Source organism: Perca fluviatilis, chromosome 9 (assembly GCF_010015445.1).
Source record: "Perca fluviatilis chromosome 9, GENO_Pfluv_1.0, whole genome shotgun sequence".
In the NCBI taxonomy this organism is placed as follows: Eukaryota; Metazoa; Chordata; class Actinopteri; order Perciformes; family Percidae; genus Perca; species Perca fluviatilis.
Genome location: NC_053120.1, coordinates 11,617,950 through 11,639,505, shown reverse-complemented (window position 1 = coordinate 11,639,505; position 21,556 = coordinate 11,617,950). Strand labels below are relative to the sequence as shown.

The following is a 21,556-nucleotide window of genomic DNA, read 5'->3' as shown; positions in this document are numbered from 1 at the left end:
AGTAGTGTATATATATATATATATATATATATATATATATATATATATATATATATATATATATATATATAACCAGTGACAGTGCACATTAATAAACACTGCTGTGAATGAGTAAGCTAAAAGGCTGTTTTTCAGATCATTTGACCTCTGAGCTTGCAGAGCATATGGACCAAAATTCATTTCTCAACAACGTTTACATGTTTTACATTAATGGCTCATGAAAACGTTAAAGCCATTACATGTTATTAATGACTTGTTGATATAGCCTGACTGCAGACTCATGGGCTAATGAGAAAGTAAGAAACTCACGAGCCTTTATTAATGATTTGGTCAATAATCAAGTCAATTCAGTTACATCAATTCCCAACTGCAGAAGTGATGACTTATGAAAATGTTTATGGAAATGGTCCCTAAACTTTGAGCCCGGGAAATATGGCAAATATCTGAGCTGCAAACATAAGCAGAAGGTGAGGCGCTAGAGAGAAATGAAGAGAGAGAGAACGAGGGAGGGCAAAGTGTGGTTGTAGCAGAGAGAGAGAGAGGGAGGGAGAGAGAGAGAGAGAGAGAGAGAGAGAGAGAGGTGGTGCAGTTAGTGAGCCAGGCAGGAGTGAGGCGACAGAGCGGAGGTGACAGCGGAGAATGGAGAGGAGCCCGTCCGCCCGCCGAGCTTTGACCGCGGCGAGCGAGGAGAACCCACTCGGCCCTTTCCTTCTGGAGCCAGCGTGCTGAAAGAAACCGGGAGGAATTCACTGGGAATGGCTGATCCTCTGCGGAGGACTTTACTAGCGAAACTCCGGGGGAAGAAATCCAAGAAAGCAGCGACGGTCGGCGGTGGATACGGCTCTGCGGCTGCGGCGAATGGGGGCCGAGAAGGTAAAGAAAAAGTTTTGCAAACGCAGCGAGACTCCGACGAGGCTCGCCCGCTAGTCCTGCTCACAGGTCTGGATTGCACCACAGAGAGAATGAGTACGTACGAGAATTGTGTTGACGGGGCGATGGTGCAAACAGGGGGGGGTGTAGTAGTCCGGGAGAGTCGCGCAGCAGAGCGTCCCCTGGAGCGGAGCAGCGGGGGCAGGGTTCCGGTTAACAAGGAGCTCCTGGGGGGCTCACTTCAAAGAGAAGTGCAGTTTGGGGGACATGGTTTTAGGGAGGGAGATAGGAGCCACCAGGGGCCCAAATCCGCTGCCAAAATCACGTTATCTGCAGGGGTTTCGCTCGGTGGACCGCATGTCCAGAGAAAACACTTCGTCTCGGTGCCGCGGCAGTGCAGCGTCGGGGACTCAATCGGGTTTGGGGACAATTCAAATCACGACGTGTACCGAGCACGGGTAGAGCCGCAAACCGGAGTCGGTAAACCAGTAGAGGGCCGGGTTACTACTGCTGATAGTGATGGGACGGAGCCCAGAGACGGAGGACACTCCCGGCACATGGCAGGGACTGTAGTGGCTGTTCATGAACACATCGCCAACTGGGGTTTTGACAGCAACCAAACTTTGGAGACAAACTCGCCAGTTTGCGCGGCGCCGAACTGTGTGCCAATAAACACGGAGGAAAACATTGTAATCAAAAATGTAGAGAATTATGGGCCTGAGTATGCAGGGGACATTAGAGGGACAGCAGGCGGTCTGCAGAGCCCGACGTTTTTCCCCACAGAGTTAGAAATATGCGACATTAACATGGCATCCCTGTGCGCCACAGAGGAATCACTTCGATACACTTTAGATAGTGAAGATGAGGATTATTATGATAATGAAATCCTGCCTTTTTATGAAACTATCAGAGCAAAAAGTGATGTTGATAGGGCAGAGGTTGCAGAACTGCCACGGCCTTGTCAAGATAAAAGACAGCTTGATGACGGGAACAGTGCCCAGGAAACAGACAGGCTTAGGAACCAGCTGAAAGAAGCTTATTATCTTCTTATCAATGCTATGAATGATATCAACCTGGATGTCCAACAGTTTAGTGGTGGTATAACTGAGCTGCAGGCCCCCTCCTCCTGTAGTAGCCACTCCAGGGACAGCTTGTGCTCGAGGTTGTCTGCCAAGAACATGGACAGTGACTCCTGGTCCTCAGGAGGGGACCACAGTCCTCAGCAGGTGTCTGACACTGACTCACTCCTGCTGTGCCTAAGTGGGAACCTTGAGTCAGGCTTCAAAGGCAGGCTGAATAGTAAGAGTATGGAAAACCTGTCCTTGACCAAGATAAGACCCACATTACAGCGCTCTGCTAGTGACGGAGCTATCAGGTATCCAAGTGGACACTCCCTCTGTAACCAGGCCCCTGGGACGCAGAGTCCAGACATCAGTGGCGATACAGGGGCCACAGATCGAGGGGTTAAAGCCACAGGAGTGGGTGAGCTGTCAGAACCTCAGGTGCTTTACAGTGCTGTCAGCAGCGATGAGCTGCTACAAGATGCTGGCGGTGATGAAGACCGCGGCGGGCAGCTCAATGACAGCAGCGGCTCAGTCAACAGCCTCACGGGTTCAACAGACAGCAACGCTGATGCATCAACAAATCAGGGTCACGAAAACAAGCAGGAGCTGACTCATGTCCGAGCACAGAGGGCCAACTCTGTCAACAAGGGGCACGGCGTCACTGTCAACAAGATGCAAGAGTGGATGCACAAAGGGCGTTTGCTGTCCTCCGAGATGAAGCAGCGCATCGAGGGCTCGTCGCGTGGCGCACGCCAAAGCCAGGACCGGTCCTGTCCTCAGGGTAACTACGGTGTGTGTAAACCAGGGGTCCAGACATCCAGCCGAGGTGTTAAATCTGTCAAGGCCAAGTCACCACGGCAGCAGCAGCAGCAGCAGCCAGGTAGGAAGGCTACACGGAGTGGCCTCAACTCCCGTGGATCCTCTAAATCAGAGACCTCTCACCCTCCCTCCTCCCATCTGATTATTGTCATCCTCCTCCACTCATAGTAAACTCAGTCTGGTGGCGGTTCACCCTGCACTCCTCCTCTTCTGGATGCAAAGCAAAGGGACGAGGCACCTCAGATCTCTTTGCTTTCCTTGTAGGATTCTCTAACCGGTGGCGGGTTCTGTCCTTCACACTAATTTAGGTGCATTTTAACACTAAATCAATAGCATCAGGTTTGTAGGTCGGATCACTCACCGTGTAGTTCAGTAACAACTAACTCCCTCTCTCCTCTGCTAGCTACAGTGGTGTTTTTCGTGGTGTTGGTGGTGGGTTGATTTGTGTGTGTGAATGACTTGTGATGTGATGTTATGTACAAAATGCCAAATGATGTTGTGTTTATGATGCGGTGCAAAAACGGGGGAAAAACATCTGTATCATGAAACCATTGACAAGTTATCACAGAAAGTACCAAATGAGTTAGTTTAGGTGTTCAAAATGTTACTTAAGTGTGATATTGTTAGGGTTTAGGTGGGATGCACGTTGGTCCATCTAGTAGCTGCTCTGGAGCTTTCAATCATATGACCTAATCTTTCTTCAGCAGATGGAGACACTCAAAAAACACAAATAAACTCACCACAAACTCAAGTTACCCACTTATTATACAAACGTTAATTGCATTTACACATATAAATATATACATATACATTATACATTTAGTTACCATTTCACTGTGTGTAGTGCATGGTTTTACTACTTGAATTGCACCTTTGGTCCATGCTGATCTGAACTGACTGCAAACAAGGTAGTTTGCCAGTTCAATCATAGGATTCGGAAACGGCCTGTGTGGAAAACTTTGTATTGACATTTGTTGCACACGATGTGGAGATGGAATCGCTTTGTATGAATCAAAAACATATTACCATCTTTTTATTCTACCGCTCATAGTTTGTTTGTATGTGTTTGTTTGCTTGTGTGTGTGTGTTTGTGAGTGCCAGTGTGCGTATGTGTTGTTCCGACAGCGTTTTCCAGAATAAATAGATGACCTGCCATGTGTGCAGCCTGTTGTTGACTGTCAGTGTGCTGTGCTGCTAGAAATAGAGTGTGATCTCTGAGCCTGCTGAGCGGAAGGACTCTGTGTTTGACTTCCAGCCTCTGTTGGCTCAACCTAGCTCCATCTTTTACAACTCAAAATCGTTCCTCTGCTGTGTTTCAGTTCAAATAAAGATGGGGTTCTTCTTAATAGTAGTTTCCAAGTTCTCTTTTCCCCCTTTGATTCTCATTTTTTCCCCAGTTTGCTAAGCTTTTCCTTCTCTGTCCCTACTGAACTTTTCCACAGCTGTGGCCAGAGGAATCCAAAGCAGGAGAGAAGCCACTGCAGTTATTCTGTGTGGTAGTTATGTCTAGTGTGTGTGTGTGTGTGTGTGTGTGTGTGTGTGTGTGTGTGTGTGTGTGTGTGTGTGTGTGTGTGTGTGTGTGTGTGTGTGTGTGTGTGTGTGTGTGTGTGTGTGCGTGTGTGTGTGTGTGTGCCTGTGTGTGTGTGTAGGGGGGGGTTGAGCTGTCATGTTGCCCTCCTCCCCAGTCGTTTGCTCTGGACAGCTCCCTGGTAACTTGCATTTTAAAGAGACTCTGGATCGAATTTTTAGGATGCCATTCCCGTTGTTTAACTTGTTTGCGTTGTGTCACTTAATTCCTTGCCATGAATGAACAAAATGAAGGGCGCTTAAGCATTTATTAAGGTCAGCCCTGGACTTATCTTGCCCCTGTGGGCCTCAGCGCCTCACAAAGAGCCATTTAAAAAAAAAAAAAAAAATGCCAAAGCTCTCAAAAGCTCCAGTGAATTGCTTGTCTTGGCTTGGAACTCTTCATTGAGTTTATGGCTCTATCCTAAATGTATGCAAATATTTATATTATTCTGACTTTCCAAAAATAGTCCTGTTCCTCCCCCTGAGTGCTACTTGGAAATTAGATTTCACTATGAAGTCAAAGGACAATAATATTGGCTTAATTAGACTGCAGTTAATTTATTTCTGTTCTGACTTGTCCTTTAATTACTGTGTAAAAGATCATGTTGATAATCACCACAGCTGAGTGGTTCACTCCTTATATGTATATGTGTGGGTGAGGGATATTGTGCACATGAGCATGCATATGCATATCTCCGGTGCATACATGTTTGTAGTTGCGGTTGGAGGATTTATAGTTTTGTTATGTAGGGCTGTGGCAGAGGATTGGCTTGCCGGAAGGCAGGCAGTATCCAGGCAATGTGTTTTGGCCAGACCTGAACTCAGGAGTGGTGTGTCAGTCAAAGCTGATGTTGAGACTGAGCCATACACACCACAAACAGAGGAGTACAAGATCCACTCCTGGGAGGCATATATTCTTGTCTTTCATTTCTTTCTTTTTTGAACTATTCTCTTCTTTTTTTCAAACTAAGAGGAAAATCATACCCTGTTTGTTTGTCTAGAAATACTGACCATATGAGCGAGGTAGCCTATTGATCTTCTCATCTAAAAATCTCGGCAAGCAAACGGCACATTTCCCAAACTATTGACATCATCTTTTAATGACAACACATCAACTATACAGCAAAGATTAGGCACGCTGTGCAGTATTGCTCAACATTTTGATTACATTAATTTATGCTTGTTCAGTAGATTCAGAGCTCCAAAATGCGTGCAGGTGTAATAAAATCCTTCTCGACTGTTGTCAAGTCATGTCAGAACGATGTGGCGTTTGGTTTTCTTCATTGCGCCAGGAACCTTGTTACATAGGCTGCTTGTTTTTAAATGTGTCTTGTCTGGTGCGTCTGTACTTGGACAGAATTATGGAGGATGGAAGCTCTAAAGAAAGATCAGGTGATGGAGGAGAAACTTGGGTCATCAGGTTCATACCAGGATGGCCTATGAGATGAATGAGGTTCATGATGGTGTCTGCAAAGAGTGTGGGGTGAACACTAACAACTTTTTTATTGATTTTCCATTAAACCATGTAGCATTTTCTACAGCACATATTGGACCAAATGTATACAAATATCGCTGTGTTACACAGATACTAACCAATGTGAAAGATACCCCCTCCACCCCAACCCACCCATCCATCCCAGTTTGTCCCTTTAAATCCAGATCTTCACAAGAATAATTGTCCATTGAAGTGCTTGTCCAACGAAGGATTGCAGAAGGAGCATATACAATTTAGCACAAAGTTTCAAAGTAGGAATGAGTGGAAGAAAATAAGAGGGGAACAAAATAATAATAATAATAATAATAATAATAATACTAAAAATAAGATATCTAAGTAAATAAGTCAAGTCAGATACGTAAAGAAAAGGTGGGGGGGGGGGGTGCTGCCGCTTCACTCTGATAATAACACCTTAGTCATCCATATTTAATGGTGTTTAAACACTAGCAACTTTAAGTGATTGATAATCAGTAACACTAACTGGATTGTATTTACTAGGTGGCAGCATTCTATCTGGAGCTACTATACAAAGCTTTGTTAAAGGGCCTTTCAATGACTTGTCTTACTTTTAGCAGTGTTTTGCACCTAATTGGGTCACACTGTGAGTCTGTGTGCCTTTTTAAGATGGTCCAGTCTCTCCCCTGAAGCATTTTGATCAGTTTTTCAAACAGAAACAATGAGACAAGACAGAAGAGTCACTGAAAGAGCTGCAGCATTGAAAAAAATTTGTTATTTAACTTAATGTGGAGGAAGTGGCATTAGCTTTAGCAGGCCCTGCTGCCAGGACACCTCAACGGGATGCAAGTGTTGACATGTGATGCAACCCTGGACGATCTCAGCCATGCCTTGGTGTAAAAAGAAAAATCTACACTGAGAATCCTCATTACCATATGAATGAGTGTCAACAGGAATGCATGGCACACAGCAAAAGATTCCCTCTGTAGGGGGGGGGGAGCCTGAAACTCTGTATACATAACAAAGTGTTGTCTGTATGGAGGAGAAAACTAGCTGGTGTGTGTGTTTTGCACTTATCAAAAGAGGAGTCTCTATGAAGGAAAAGGAATTCAGGGAATAAAAGAAAAGCCTATGGGAAAGTGGATCAAGTGTTTTGTCTTAGAGTAGAGAAAGATTCAGAAGATTAAGACATGAATATAATTGTATATTACTGTCAGGCTCACGTGGCTCAGGTTCATACCAGCACAACCAGGAAATACGCTTTTTTTCCTTTATATGTTTGCATTCCTTTCAGCACCTCAGACAAACCCATATGGCTCCTCCCCATCCATCTCTTTCTTTTTTATGTTCTCACACAGACATGCACCCTTGTATTATGAGCTCTGGCCATCTGTTACCTTCAGGTCAGGGGTGTGAGTGCCCTGAACACATCATCTCCATGCCATCGCCACACAGAGAGCCAGGCTGTGTTAGCTCTGTTTTTGAAATGTACCATCTCTTTTGCTTTGCATTGTTTTTATAGGAGGTCAGTAGGTACTTGTGATGGTCATCGGTCTCTCCCGGCAAATAAGAACCAAAGGGGAAAGTAGCGTTTTTCTTTTTCATCCTGGAAAGCAATCTTTTTTTTTTTTTTTTTTAAGATTATTTTTTGGGTTTTCTTTTTCTCTTTATTTCAGAGTGACAGTGGATAGACAGGAAAGGTAGGAGAGAAATGGGGGATGACACGCAGCAAAGGGCCGCAGGTCGGATTTGAACCCGGGCCGCTGCAAAGGCCTCAGCCTACATGGGGCGCACGCTCTTACTGGGTGAGCTACAGGCTGCCCCCCCCCCTCTGGAAAGCAATCTTGTCATATGTGGTAACATACTAGTTGGCATAAATTCATATTTAAACTAATAGTCCAAAAACTTTCTTCCCTAATGAATTGGTTGGTTTCACCTTAGAACAATCCTTCCCTGCATTTGCTTTAAAACAAACACCTATGGCTGCAACTAACAACATTTACCATCAATGAATCTACAGGTTACTTTCTAGATTGATCTGTTTGCTCTTTGATAGATAGATGGATAGAAGTGTCACAGTATTGTGAAACATGCAGATCACATTTTCCTAAAGCCCGAGATGAGGTCTTTAAATTGCTTTTGTCCAAAACCCTCCCATGTTTCTGTTTACCATCACATGAGACAAAGAAAAGCAGCAAATCGTCAACACTGAGACATTTTTGCTCGAAAAATTACTCCATCCAACCATTAATCGATTATCGAAATAGGTGTTGTTTATTTTTCTGGCGATCGGCTAAAAGATGAACCAACTAACAGTTTTAGCTCTACGAACATTTTCATTGTTCCCAATCCACGAGTTATTGATAATGTTTGTTAAAGGCGTCAAACAAACTTTTATATCTCTTAAATGTCTTTTTAATTGAGCGTTTCACTTAACACCTTTAGACACAGCTTATCTTGTGAAAACAGTTCCCCTCGCTAACGACAAATTGTAGATTATTTTTAAGAAAAAACAGAATGAGAGATTCTATTATCTGTTTTTCATCAGGCTGAATGTTCTGCAGTACAAAAACTGCTAGAATCACAAGCAGCTTTTCATAGCAAAATCAGTTAAGGATGGGAATTACTGACATGCTGATGTGAGAAGTGAGTGGAGCTGGAGAGTGTTGTGATAGTTTGATATTTGACACCAGTGAAAATGGCTAAAATCTCATTCATTAAGTCTAAACCAGTGTCCTGTCGTTGCTTTGGTGGAAGGTGTTACTCCTGTGGAAGTGGAAGGAGACGGTGGCGAGGCTGTAAATCTGGAGCTGTGGTCTGGAATGCTGCTCGTGTCAGAACACGCTTCCTCTTCCAGTTATGAAAGACCCCTTAAAGAAGATGGCATGCTGACAACAACTCCATGCATAACCATCTCACCTCGCTTTAGTCTCGCGTTACCAGATTGAGCATTGGCGGCAGAGTCTGCAGATTTTGGATCCATCTCAGTCTTAGAACTCTTTCCCCTCCCTCCCAAAAAGTTCTTCTCTACTTTTTTCTACGATTAATTTGAATCCTTCCCCATCCACATGTGTGTGATAGTTCATTTTTGATAAGGTTGTAAAACAAACTTAGCATCTACCTCTTAAATGTTAATGTTTAGCCTCTTTTGTGTCTGTGCCTCTAAGTGACTTTAAAGCTGTCGTTTTTAATTTCAGATAACCCTCATTTGATGTACTTCATCAAACTATCGATTATAGGCTAAGCCTGTAGTTTTGGATGTGTCTTAAAAGCCTTTTATAATTTTGTAAACTAAAAGACTAGTGTACAAAAACATATAATTCCTATTGTAATGTACTTTTCTGTAGGTTTCCCACATGTAGAGTTATATCTAAGTAAAAGCACTGCTTGTAGACAGTTTAAATTGTTACAAGGAACTTCAAGGCCAGAACAGCTGAAAGCAAACCACCATAGCAGATTATTATAGCCTGCCAGCTTGGGTCTACATATTCATTTATGGGACTCAGTATAGCAGCACAAACACACTGCATGTTTCACCTTCACTCAGCAGCCGGCACATGTTAAAGGTACTGTGCTCAAACACAACATAATCTAGGCTAATGCAAACACACTGCTTGCTCATTTTTCTGACTGGAAACCTTCCTTAAATTAAACAGAGCAGACAGGAAGAAATACTTAAAGATGTCCTTTTTGAATTCAATTAAACAGATGACAGAGGGGCTGTGATGGGTTGTGTTTTTGTCGTTCAAGTTGGGTTTTTTTTTTCACTGTGGAGATTAGGAATGTTTTAAAAGTGGCCTCTATTCTTGCCACTGAAAGCAGTTGTATGTACTCAGCAGTGTCTTATATAATCAGCTGGAATGCAGAGGAATGGCATCCCTAACTGAATCAATTTCATCCCACTGCATATCGTGCTTGTCATATTTCTCAAGTGGGGGGGAAAAAGTCGAGCAGTAAGTAGAGAAATAAAGTTTAATACTTGTTTTTGTTGTGGTGAGAGGAACTCCAAAGTTGGTGTTTATGGGATTTTGAGGCATTGGAGAGGAATATTGCGAGTTTCTTTATAAAGTTGCCTTGTAGATAACAGGGAAGCAGAGAGAGGCTGGTTGACTTCCAGGGAAACGTAAATCCCAGTGCAGTCCTCTGCTCTCTCTGTGTGTCACTGTCAGGACTGTGTAGAAGTTATGTAATTTGAAACCATGTGATTTTTAATGTACTTCAGTTCACTTCTCTTGGACCGCCATGGATTCATACATAATAAAAGAAAGCCTGTTGTGGTTTATTCTGACTCATTCAAATTTTTTTAATAGCACAGTCAGAAATGCACATACTGGATGCCCTGTGTTAGATTTTGATTGTGGAAAGTGAAAATATTCCCAACTCTTTAATTTGGTGGATCTAAAGCTGGCGTGCATGAAAATGCATTTCCTTGAGGAAAGGAGAAGTTGTCATTATAGCATGTGGAGGGGCTGGTCTGGGAGCCGCTGGAGATCAAAACAGTCTTTTACACGAGCCTGCTGTACATGTTAGAGCAAGACCCTGCCCTCAGCACCCTCGCTCTGCCCACACACACACACACACACACACATACACACACACACACACACACACACACACACACACACACACACACACACACACACACACACACACACACACACACATGCTAGGAGGTTGTTTTTCTCTGGCTGCATCAACTCACCACCCCTTGGGAAAATAAAAGCATGTCATATGATTTCCAAAGGTGCTTTTTGATAAAATAAACGTGGAAAAAAATTTACTACATCTGATTGGAAAAACATGCTTAAAAACATTAGCACATTCAAAGCTATGGAGCTGTTTTAATGCTCTCTTTGGGACATTAAGAGACCACGTCTCCATCTCTATTATTTGTCCCTTTTCACTGCACATATTGCCACTGGCTGTACTTATCGTCCACCCCCCCCTTACACACACACACACACACACATACACACACACACACACACAACCACTCCACTCTCTGCTCTATTTTCACAGCTGTGATGCCGGCGGTTTCTCGCTCTTTTTTTCAGTTGCTGTGATGGAAGATATGTGTCTGCTCAATCCCTCCATCTCCCCGTGATCTCTGTTGAATTCACTCCCGAAATGGGAAATCACTGAGAAGAAAAGGGTGGAGATGCTCCTCGGGGACTGTGGTGGTGTGATTGAAAGTTTGACTTTGGTCAAAAAAATTAAATCTCAATAGTCCATCCAAAAGTTATAAAACATCCCAATCGATTGAGACAAAACAAAGACGTGGCTCTTTTTTTCTGACTGACTTTAAAAAGGCAGAGACAAAAGACAAAGGCAGAGAAAAAGAGAAGAGATGAGAGGAGAGAGGAAACTATAAAACCTAATGACATTCAGCATTTCCACACCTGTGGTTTCTTGATACAGATGTTTTCTTCAACTTGACAGGACATGACTAGTCTGAGATTAAACATCAGATTTAATCGTTCACTACAGTTCAATCGTGATGATAATTGGTTGCTTTTTTAAAATGCCAAGAAGTTGTAACTCTCACACTCTTTTTTTTTTTTTTTTTTCATCACACCCCTCAGCTTTCATTGAGAATGTCCAAACCCCCTGTGCTAATGGCCGGGAGGTGGGCAGGGCCAGTGAGTCTTTGTCATGGCGGCCACCGCTCACCACCATCACTGTCTCTAAGAAGCGCAACTGGCTGCAGCAAAGCTCCATTGGGAAGAGTAATCACAGCACCAAGGACGAGCTGCAGGGAATGCTGGGAGCTGAGGAGGAGGGCTCCCACCAGTCCCCACCTCCTCCCAGTCCCTCTCCAGACCACCTGAGACCCTCTGGGGGAGCTCCATCACGGCCGGCTCGCCTGCACCTGCCTCAGGTTAGACTCACGGTCTCTCTGTAAGCAAGAATGAGATTTTGGAAATATGCGTATTCGCTTTCTTGGTGTTACAAGTTTTTATGCTTCGGATGATTCCCCTCTGGACAGAGCCAGGCAAGCTGTTTCTGTGTCATACCTGTACCTGTGACCAGGTATATTTAGCATATTACAGACATCAGAGTGGTAACAGTCTTCTCATTTAACTCTCGGCAAAAAAACCAAATAAGCGTATTTCCCAAAATGAGGGCTGGGTATCGACGATACTTTTTTCCGATACCAATTTTATAAAACAAAAAGAAATTACAACATTATGGCACAAATGTATTTAATTATTTTTTCAGCTTCCACTACATGACCCCTGTCTCTGTGTGTAACGTGTCTCTACGACGTGTAACGTTAGACAGCCAATCACCAGCCTTTTTACATCTTGGCAGAAGCATGCTGCATGCTTATTGGCTCACTGACGCTGATGAGATTTACTCTAAGAGAATACTGAGAATGAGAATACTAAGTTATTGAAATTGGATATTGAATGACGAGGCATTTTTCGATACTCGATACTTCAGAGGCAATGTGGTCGGTGCCTCAAAAGTATCTAATTCGGTACCCAGCCCTACCCAAAATGTCATCATGTTTTCTTTCATCTTTAAATCTGAGTTGAACAGGAAACTTTGGCTTCTGTCTTGATTTAGGTTAACGCCAGTCAGGCCAAGGTGTCTCCTCACCCTCGTAGCGTGGACCCAGCTGAGGAGAATGACGCAGATGATGAAGGAGAGATCTGGTACAACCCGATCCCTGAGGACGATGAACTGGAGATGGCTCACCGACCCTCCGTTCGGCTGCTGGTTCCCCCTCGAGCAGAGTCCCAGAGGAGGCCCAGCAGGGGAGGGGATGCGGGTCGCGGTGGCAGGAACCTGGGGGGCGTCGGCGTTGGGCCGGAGGCGCTCGGGGAAAGCCTCGGTGGCGGTTTAGGAGATGGGAGTCAGGGGAATGCTGTACATTCCACAGAGGCACTACATCTGCACAGACAGATGCTCGCGTGCAAACCTCAGGAGGAGGGGGGGCCTTCCACCAGCAGAACCACAGGTAAGGCAAAAAAAAAAGACTCGCACACCTCCGCTCATTTTTCCTTTCCTTCCCTTCCTGCTTTTTGTCACATTCTTAATTACATTTTTTTCCTCACATTTCTTTGGGGTCGTTTTGTCTCTCAGCCAGTCATTCTCGGGAGATGTTTGCGGTTGCGCACACCTTAAGCACAAATTACAGCTGTTGAAAATGTTTCCAATCAAAGGATCAACAGACCTATTTAGCTGGAAGCATTCCCTGGCTTACTATAGCTCTACTCAGAACTACATAAAGTATTTAAGTGTAAAGTTTAAGATCTTATAACACCAAAAATTCACTTTTGCTGAGTTTAAAATCCCAAATCTTGCGATCCTAGCTCAGTTTATTCTAGTTCTGTTTGATAGGAGCAGGCAGGAGCTGTGGCTGTCTAATTATATCACAAAATATCAGCGTCCCTCATTAGTTAAACTCAGACAGGAGGAATTTAACAGCCATTCCTCAGAGGAAAGAATATCCATTTACTTGTGACTGCAGCTCACACGTAGGGCTGTGAACTTAGTAAATTGGTGTTTCTGTAAGGGTCTTTTTAGAACTCTCGCCTTAAAGGCTTGCTCATTAAAACTGCTGTTATCACGTGACCTGCAAATTTAAGCAAAATTAACACAAATGACTTGGAGTGCTCTCTCTGCACTGTTTTGATTTACTTGTACGCTCGGAGATTGTTGACAACTCTGGTCTACAGCGACGGCATAATTATGACAGCCAGCACACGGCTCCCTGTCTCTTAATAAGCTCAGGCTGATTTTACTAACTTCCGACTTTTTTGTTCTCTCTGATGTGGCAACATGGTAGTTTGAACCAATTGGCACATCTTGAGCCGAGCCTATAATTACAACTTTTTGACAACACCTTTCTGTCGCACGCAACAGCCTTTTCCAGTTGTAGTCTAAGCACATAGCGAGGCCGAGTCGTTTGGGTACACTGAGCTAAATCTAATACTTAAGCTTTAGTGTTCACAGCTACAGTTTCACTGCAGGAATGGAGGCTTGAAATGAGCTCAGGAATATTTCCCCCTGAAATACTACAGTTTTAAAAGTTGAAACCACAACTCGTTGAGACCTGTTCCTATAAATTAAAGAATATACTTTAGGCTGCAGTTTTTCCACATTTCAAAACAATAATCAGTACGTATAAAGAAACCGTTTATCTGTCAGAGTGGAAAGTTCTTAACATCTTGACGTTTTGCATTATCTCCCAAATCAAATCTGTCTGTGACAAGGACACAGGTTTGAATGGCTGCTGATAAACCCCGTTATCCTCATCCTGGCACTCTGACACCACATGTGGCGCAGCAAAACTCACCATCCTGAGAGAATCTTCTTGTAGGATTAGGATTAAACTAGTCCTGAATGCGTCAGTGTACCAGTACAGCAAAGGCACTAATCATAGCACACAGAGGTAATTCAATTTACAAGCTATTTCTGACTGCACCTTTTGATAGGTTTCAGTCCTATTTTGCAGTCCAGATGAAATGTGCTGGTGTCATTAGGGCCTTTGATTCCGGGTAAGCAGATTAGTGGACATAATTGGAGGCTTGAGTTGCTTGTTCAGCAGTTTTAACGTAGAAGAAATCTTGTTCCGAGCTTCTGTGAACAGAAAGGCTATATTTTTTGAATGTTCACTGAGCTATCTAAAAAAAAATGATTAATTTTTCATCAACTTGCTACCATTCAAAGACCTGCACCTCATTTACATCCTGTAATAAGATTAGTTTTAATGAGAGTAGCAGGTCTGTGATAGAGTGGGTTTACTGGTGCTCTGACTGGTCGCTGTGAAAATGAGAAGTGGGAGCAGAAGTGTTTTTTTTTTCTTTTCTTCTTCATCTCCCTCCCTCCCACTCCGGAACTGCCTCCCTCTCTGCTGCCTGTTGACTTTGCAATTGATTCCTGTGGGTTTGTCGACGCCATCCCACACTTCACTGCAACAAAAAAAGAGCAACTAGCCCAGCTATGTGTAATCAAAGAGGAAACCCTTATTACTGGTTGTTTGTGTGTGTGTGTATTGTGGGTGCAGTGGGCAAAATCAAAAGAAATGGAAGGAAGGTTAAATATTGCTTTAGTTATAAACCTCCTATACCTCCAGAAATGACTGTGTGTGTGTGTGTGTGTGTGTGTGTGTGTGTGTGTGTGTGTGTGTGTGTGTGTGTGTGTGTGTGTGTGTGTGTGTGTGTGTGTGTGTGTGTGTGTGTGTGTGTGTGTGTGTTTGTTTGTGTGTTTTGTGGTTGCTGTTAACTCAGTTTGTATTGGCTGCAGAGTGACACCGCACTCCTCCTCCACTATCACTGGTTGGGAGGGGGTTGGAGGATGGGGGGCCGGGAGTGAAAAGAGCAGTTTGCTATGGGTGCTCACTCCACCCTGCATTCAGTGTTCCATCTCTCCACAACAGGGTCAAACTGATAGGGGACATGGATAATTACCAAAACATTTCTATGAATCCTTTTGTGTATTTTCCACTGATTTGTCAGATTAACTGGACCTTTACGGCTCCAGTTTATATAACCTGAAATTCTACACAGTTGATGAGCTGTCCACTCACAAACTGCAGGACAGTTTTCTGTATGCCTTAAAAAGTGATTAAAGTGCTTTTTTAAGAGGAGCTGCAGCAATGTGCAGTACAACAAAAATATCATGTTTCTTTTTAATTTAAACCATGTAAACCTATTCTGTTACAACCTCTAAATACAATTATGAACTTGAAAATGAGCATAATAAGAGCACTTTAAAGGGCCAAACCAGTTGTTTTGCATGTTTTAGCCCAGTTACAAACAACTCAACTACAGTCTTTTAATCCTCGTGAAAGTGTGTACCAAAATAGCAGACTAGAAAAGGCTGTACCAAACTAAACCTGTTGGTTGGTAGTAGCATCATTGTTACTGCCACAGCGAGCCACATCTTTACCGCATCTACTGTGTATGTGTTTAGGATACCTCATCATGTGTTGCCTCACCACATTTTTGAAAATGTATCCATGTCTCCAAGGGAATAATGACCTTTGATGTAAGCTGCAACAAAGTCTTTAAGTTCAAAACACAAGTTGTGCAGCCAGCCACAGTGGTGAACTCCACAATTTTAGTACCATCTTTTCTTCAAAAATATGAGCCCATACAGACTCCACTTTATCGGCAGGGCTAAAGATTTGACAGGCCTTTCGTTGATTGAGCACAAATAAGAGTGCCTGCTGAATTAATGAACCAGTGCAGATGTAGATGACTCTCTGCGACTATAGCTTTTCTCTGTTCGGCTGGCTGGTTCTTTTTCCCTTACCGGATACACTCCAGACTCCTCATGTCCTGCCTATTGACTGACTTTTTGTCCATCTGAATGCTCTATTTGTATGGAGAATAATGATTGATGGACTTTGGGGGTGGTGAGCATGGTGTGTTCCCAATCTCTTGTTCCCTTTAGCGCCTGTTTGGGGAATCTGACTTGGCCAGCGCTCAGAATGGGATCAGAGCTATTTCTGGGGGTTGTTTTGGTCACGCTGGCTGCTGCGTTTGAGAACTGGCCCAGGCTGCTAAAGTTACATGAGAGTTCAAGCCTCTGAGCTCAAACCTGGAATTTAATCTCAGCTGACGATTGCACGGTTGGGTCTGGAGGAAGTCAGCAACTCAGAGGAGCAACATTGTGAGAGCAGCACAAACCAGAGCAGATTCCTTAGCTTGGTGCTAGATGTGAAGTTTGGGTCACATAGTGTTCTTATTGCTGTTCCTTTCTGGTCTGTTCTTCATTTTTTCACCAGAGCAGCTGTAGATAACTGAAAACTGATTCAGAGTAAATTATTATTTTTTTGTATCTGTCTACACTAATGCATAATATTTCCTTAATTAGACATGTATGCATTGGGAGTCACAATATTATTTGTAGTTTATTTGGTATATAATCTGATCCTGAGCACATATTTGATGACAGAGGTTTTCCAAGAGTGTTTGTAACCCCCAAGCACTATTTACCAGCCAAGACAGCGACACTAGTATTGTTTTCACCTTGTCAGTCTGTGTGTGTGTCTGTGTGTGTGTCATAATGGCAAAATGTGGCCCTGGACATACCTACTGTAGCGGGAACTACCACAGAGCTGTTCTTTTTTTTAAAGATTATTTTTTCAGGCCTATATTTCCACAGGACAGATGAAGACATGAAAGGGGAGAGAGAGGTGGAATGACATGCAGCAAAGGGCCACAGGTCGGAGTCGAACCCATGGCCGCTGTGTCGAGGAGTAAGCCTCTATATAGGTGCACCTGCTCTACCAACTGAGCTAACCCGGCCACCCACAGAGGCGGTTTTGAGTACTTTGCCAGGTGTTATGTCTGCAGATAGATATTGTTACCGAAAAAGCGTCACAACTGTGCAAGATGCAGTCATGAATAGGGCTGGGTATCGTTTAAAATTTTTTCGATACCAATAGTGTGACTTCTATACCGGTTCCTAAACGATACTGTTTTCGATTCCAATTTTATAAAACAAAAAGAAATGACCACATTACGGCTACAAACTCTTTTAATTTATTTTCCTGCCTGCCTCTACGACGTGTAACGTTAGACAGCCAATCACAAACATTATTAGATCTTGGTAGAAGCATGCTGCATGCTTATTGGCTCACTGACGCTGAGGAGATTTGCTGCTTGTGTATTGAAATTGGGTATTAAATGACAAAGCATTTTTCGATACTCCATACTTCTTGTGTATTGAAATTGGGTATTAAATGACAAAGCATTTTTCGATACTCCATACTTCAGAGCCAATTCGTCGGTGTCTAAAAAGTATTGAATTCGGTACCCAGCTCTAGTCATGAAACTTTTCAACGCAGTTGAGATCAAAATGAGGGCTGAGTTTGAAGATGGGTGTGGTCCGAGCAAAGGCGTAGGGGGGTAGAAATTATTTCAGATAAATAAGTAATTAGTCAACACTAATCACGTAGCTGTTAGTGCCTTGTTGTTTGGATTGTGGCAGTGCAGCGAGGCCGGTGTGGCTGAAGGCTGTCTAGAATTAGCAGCCACTCTGCCGGTTGAGTTACAGCAGAGCAGGAATGCCTGCAGTGGTAGGCGAGCTAGGCTACATCAGGGCTGCTTTGGCAGGGGGCCATGTTGTGCTAGTGAGAAGGCCTGCATGCTTGGATATATTAGCAGGGGTTTTGTAACCATTGTAATGAAACGCCCGGGCTCCCGCGGCCCCTGAAAGCCCTTCCAGCACTGAATGATTTAGAGCCAAAAGGAGGGGAAGCAGCGCAGAGCCTGGCCTCCAAGTGAAAAAACTACAGGACAAGTATGCCATTCACCGGTTTATTTACACTCCCCCTTGTTTGTCAGCACACCCTGGTCAGCTCTGTTTTTATGTTTAAAACACATTGGGCAGACATGCTTGTATGGACACAACACACACACACACACACACACACACACACACACACACACACACACACACACACACACTCTCAAGTGGTTCTACAGGGGTAATCTGGGACAGTAGATTATCGTCTCTCTCCAAGGCTTATCAGAGTATGCTCAGTGTCTGTCTCTATCTTTCTCTCACACACACACACACACGCACACACACACACACACACACACACACACACACACACACACACACACACACACACAAACACATTCTCACATTGTTGTGGGCAAGGCGCCTAATATTGTTTCATAGGAGGACATTTCACATTATCCAACTATTATTTACATGTCGGTGTTGGCTAGAGGGACGATTTGTTTAATGATGGAGGACACAAATATCAGCCATGTTTCATAATGATCAGGTCGTCCTTTCACATGCACACCCACCTCCTGCACCTGTCTGGTACCAGCATTGTGAAAAGCCCTCGTCATAAATTCCTGGGCTTTGTTAAGAGGTGTCAGTGGCCGGGTGCCTGAGGAGGGCTGCAGGGTCAGGGAGGGCGTGTTTGTGTGTGTGTGTGTGTGTGTGTGTGTGTGTGTGTGTGGGTGTGGGTGTGGGGATGTGTGTGGGTGTGGGTGTGGGTGTGTGTGGGTGTTTGTCTTTATGCATGCATATTTACATGCACTCTCTCTTTGTGTTACAGTGATATGCTGAGTGCATGTGCGTGTTAAAGCGTTGGGGGTGGAAACAGTTACCCGGCTCAGGTGTCACCCAGAGAAATGCAGACCTTTTGCCCTTTGACCTAGGAACATGGCCCTAGAGGGTTGGGTGTCAAACCATCGCCCCTGAACCTCAGCTAGAGAGGTGTCGTGTTACTCTCCTGGCTGCTGCCACAAGGCCAAAGGCTACAGTGGACACTGTGTGTGTGTGTGTGTGTGTGTGTGTGTGTGTGTGTGTGTGTGTGTGTGTGTGTGTGTGTGTGTGTGTGTGTGTGTGTGTGTGTGTGTGTGTGTGTGTGTGTGTGTGTGTGTGTGTGTGTGTGTGTGTGTGTGTCTGTGTGTGTGTGAGTGAGGCAACAGTCATTAACTGATCTGCCTTACAGGGCTAGTGGACATTGCCCCTGTTCATGTTTATTATCAAATAAATGGGACACCAGGACTGGTGGAAGCTGTTTTGATTTTCACTCTTGAAGGCATATTACATATTTATATATGTGACATGAGAATATTTGAGAATAGTCAAGTAAATGGGCATTTATGTTGTCTTTTCTGTGTCCTGCATCTGCATTATTATAGCTATCACATATAGTATGATCTGGCAGTTTGATTGGAATTAGAATCATAATATTGATAGTATAATTCTGATATTGATATACCAACCAAGTATTAAACGATGTACCAAACGTTGATTTAGAATGGTTGGTCATTCTCTACGCTTGTTTTACTTAATCTTCGCTGAGATATCTACATCAGGGAACTAACTGTTGAGACTTTAGACCTTTCGATTTTTTTTTATTTATTTAACACTGATGCGTATTTGGCATATTTTGTCAAATGAAAAAGTTCCCCAAACTAGGTATTGTTTTGGTATGGCAAATATGTGCAAAATCATATATATATATATATATATATATATATATATATATATATTTCAATTTATGTCCAATGCAATGAACTGTGTTCCTCTGTTGTGCAATATTCCTTAATTTGTGTGAACCCAAAACTTCCCAAACCCCTTTTGTGACTTTTTGATCATACTTTGCTCTGAGTCATTAACTTGGACCACAGAATTTTTGTAAAATGATTGCTCTAGGATCTTATCAACATGATGCCATTCCACTGAAAGTTGATAAATGATAGCACATCCTGACCCTGTAGTGTTTTCACATTAATAATTATGAATTTGTTTAAACTAAAGACAGGAGTGTAATGACTGTAAATGATCAATGGCATCCTCTTTGGTTACTTACAGCTTCTTTAAGTGTTATATAATCTTATATATTATATATAGTACCAAATGTATAACTATTAAACACTTTGAACAGCAAGTTTTGATCCATTTACAGTTTTGTATTACATTGTACTTACTGTATATCATACATTTCATTCTCATTAGTACTGTTAATACTCAGTACAATGTGTAGAGAAATTAATATTATAGAATAACTCAAAAGTGTTTCATGTACAAGGAATTTCTCTCCTGAAAACCTTGTTTCAGACTTGACCAGGGCTCTCTGTGTACCTGACCCCACCCCAGATGTTGTTTGGTGAGTTTGCACCTCCAGTGCCCTCCACCCATGTTCTCCCTTCTCAGAGCGCCTCTGTGTCTATTATTGGCAGGAAGCTGTGACAGGGAAGGCTACTCAGCCAGGGGGAAAAGGAGGCTAAACATGGTTTGGTGAGGAATGTGAGAGAACAGCCGTGTTCATTTGTACATTCACCAGCCAGCTTGCCAGCCTTCCAGTCGACCATCCAGACCTCTGAGTGCCGGGACAAGGGGCGCCTTTGTCCCCCATCTGCCGGCTACACCCTGCCCTGCTCCTGCCCCCCATCTTACCCTTCTCTCCATCCTGTTGCACCTCCTCTGCCTCTCTCTTTTCACTTGTGGGCCCTCGCCCCAGAATAGCACAGCAGGTCCCCTCTGAAAATAGAGCTGGTGATGTTGGCAGGGTCAAGCTCTCACTCACTCTCTTTGTATCTCTCTCTCTCTGTTTTTTTCTCTCTCTCTCTCTTACAAAATCACTTTTTTGTTTCTGTTCGGTTATTTAGAGAAATTAATTTATCTGATTAAAAACAACAAAAGCATTTATATTTTTTAAATGTGTATATCTAGGCCAGGTCTAAAATCACTTCTCTCAAGGTCCTTAGGAGGTAAACTCTTTTTGCAAAGTCATGTCCAGCATTAAGCTCACATGGACCCATGCCACTAGATATTCCCTCTAAAGTGTAAAAACAAAGGCAGGTTAGCCACGGAGGAAATCTTATTAAAAGGGGAAATAGCTGTTTGAGACCGGCTCAAGCTTCCCGTTGGGCAAATAGCAGGATGCCCATAATTTGACAAATTCCACTTAAATCACTCAAATGGCTCCGTGCCAGCTATTTCTCTTCTCTTGCCAGATCGATTATTTGCATGTGGAAAATGATTGAAAGGGTAGTGATGGTGACAGAGCTCCTAAGCAGTAAGAATTTACAAGGTGCATTGGTAGACCATTATTTGTTGTCATTATGGCAGTTACAGTCAGCACATACAAATGAATGGAGGTTGTATGTACAGTGTACAGAAGGAAATATCAAGACATATTAACAGTTATATTAAAATGTAGACATTTAAAATGTACAGAATAGAAACAGAAACCGCAATTGTTGGTTGTAAAAACAATGCTGACAACCTTTTAAGTGGATATGGCCTATTTACACATCCAGCTGTAGAAGTAACATAAGCATTCATT

The 21,556-nt window shown here is 43.3% G+C and overlaps 1 protein-coding gene across 3 annotated transcripts in view; it reads left to right on the top strand.

Annotated features, from left to right (window-relative positions):
* The first annotated feature begins 554 nt into the window (after window positions 1-554).
* syde2 (synapse defective 1, Rho GTPase, homolog 2 (C. elegans)) overlaps window positions 555-21,556 on the top strand; it is a 52,229-nt gene continuing 31,227 nt past the window's right edge. The window contains exons 1-3 of one of the 3 annotated variants that reach the window (XM_039812249.1): window positions 555-2,814; window positions 11,355-11,650; window positions 12,343-12,736. In XM_039812249.1, the coding sequence (XP_039668183.1) occupies window positions 756-2,814; window positions 11,355-11,650; window positions 12,343-12,736 (2,749 nt within the window). In that variant the 5' untranslated portion in view covers window positions 555-755. The remainder of the gene's footprint in view (window positions 2,815-11,354; window positions 11,651-12,342; window positions 12,737-21,556) is intronic. The other 2 variants (XM_039812248.1, XM_039812251.1) reach the window with 2 other exon arrangements.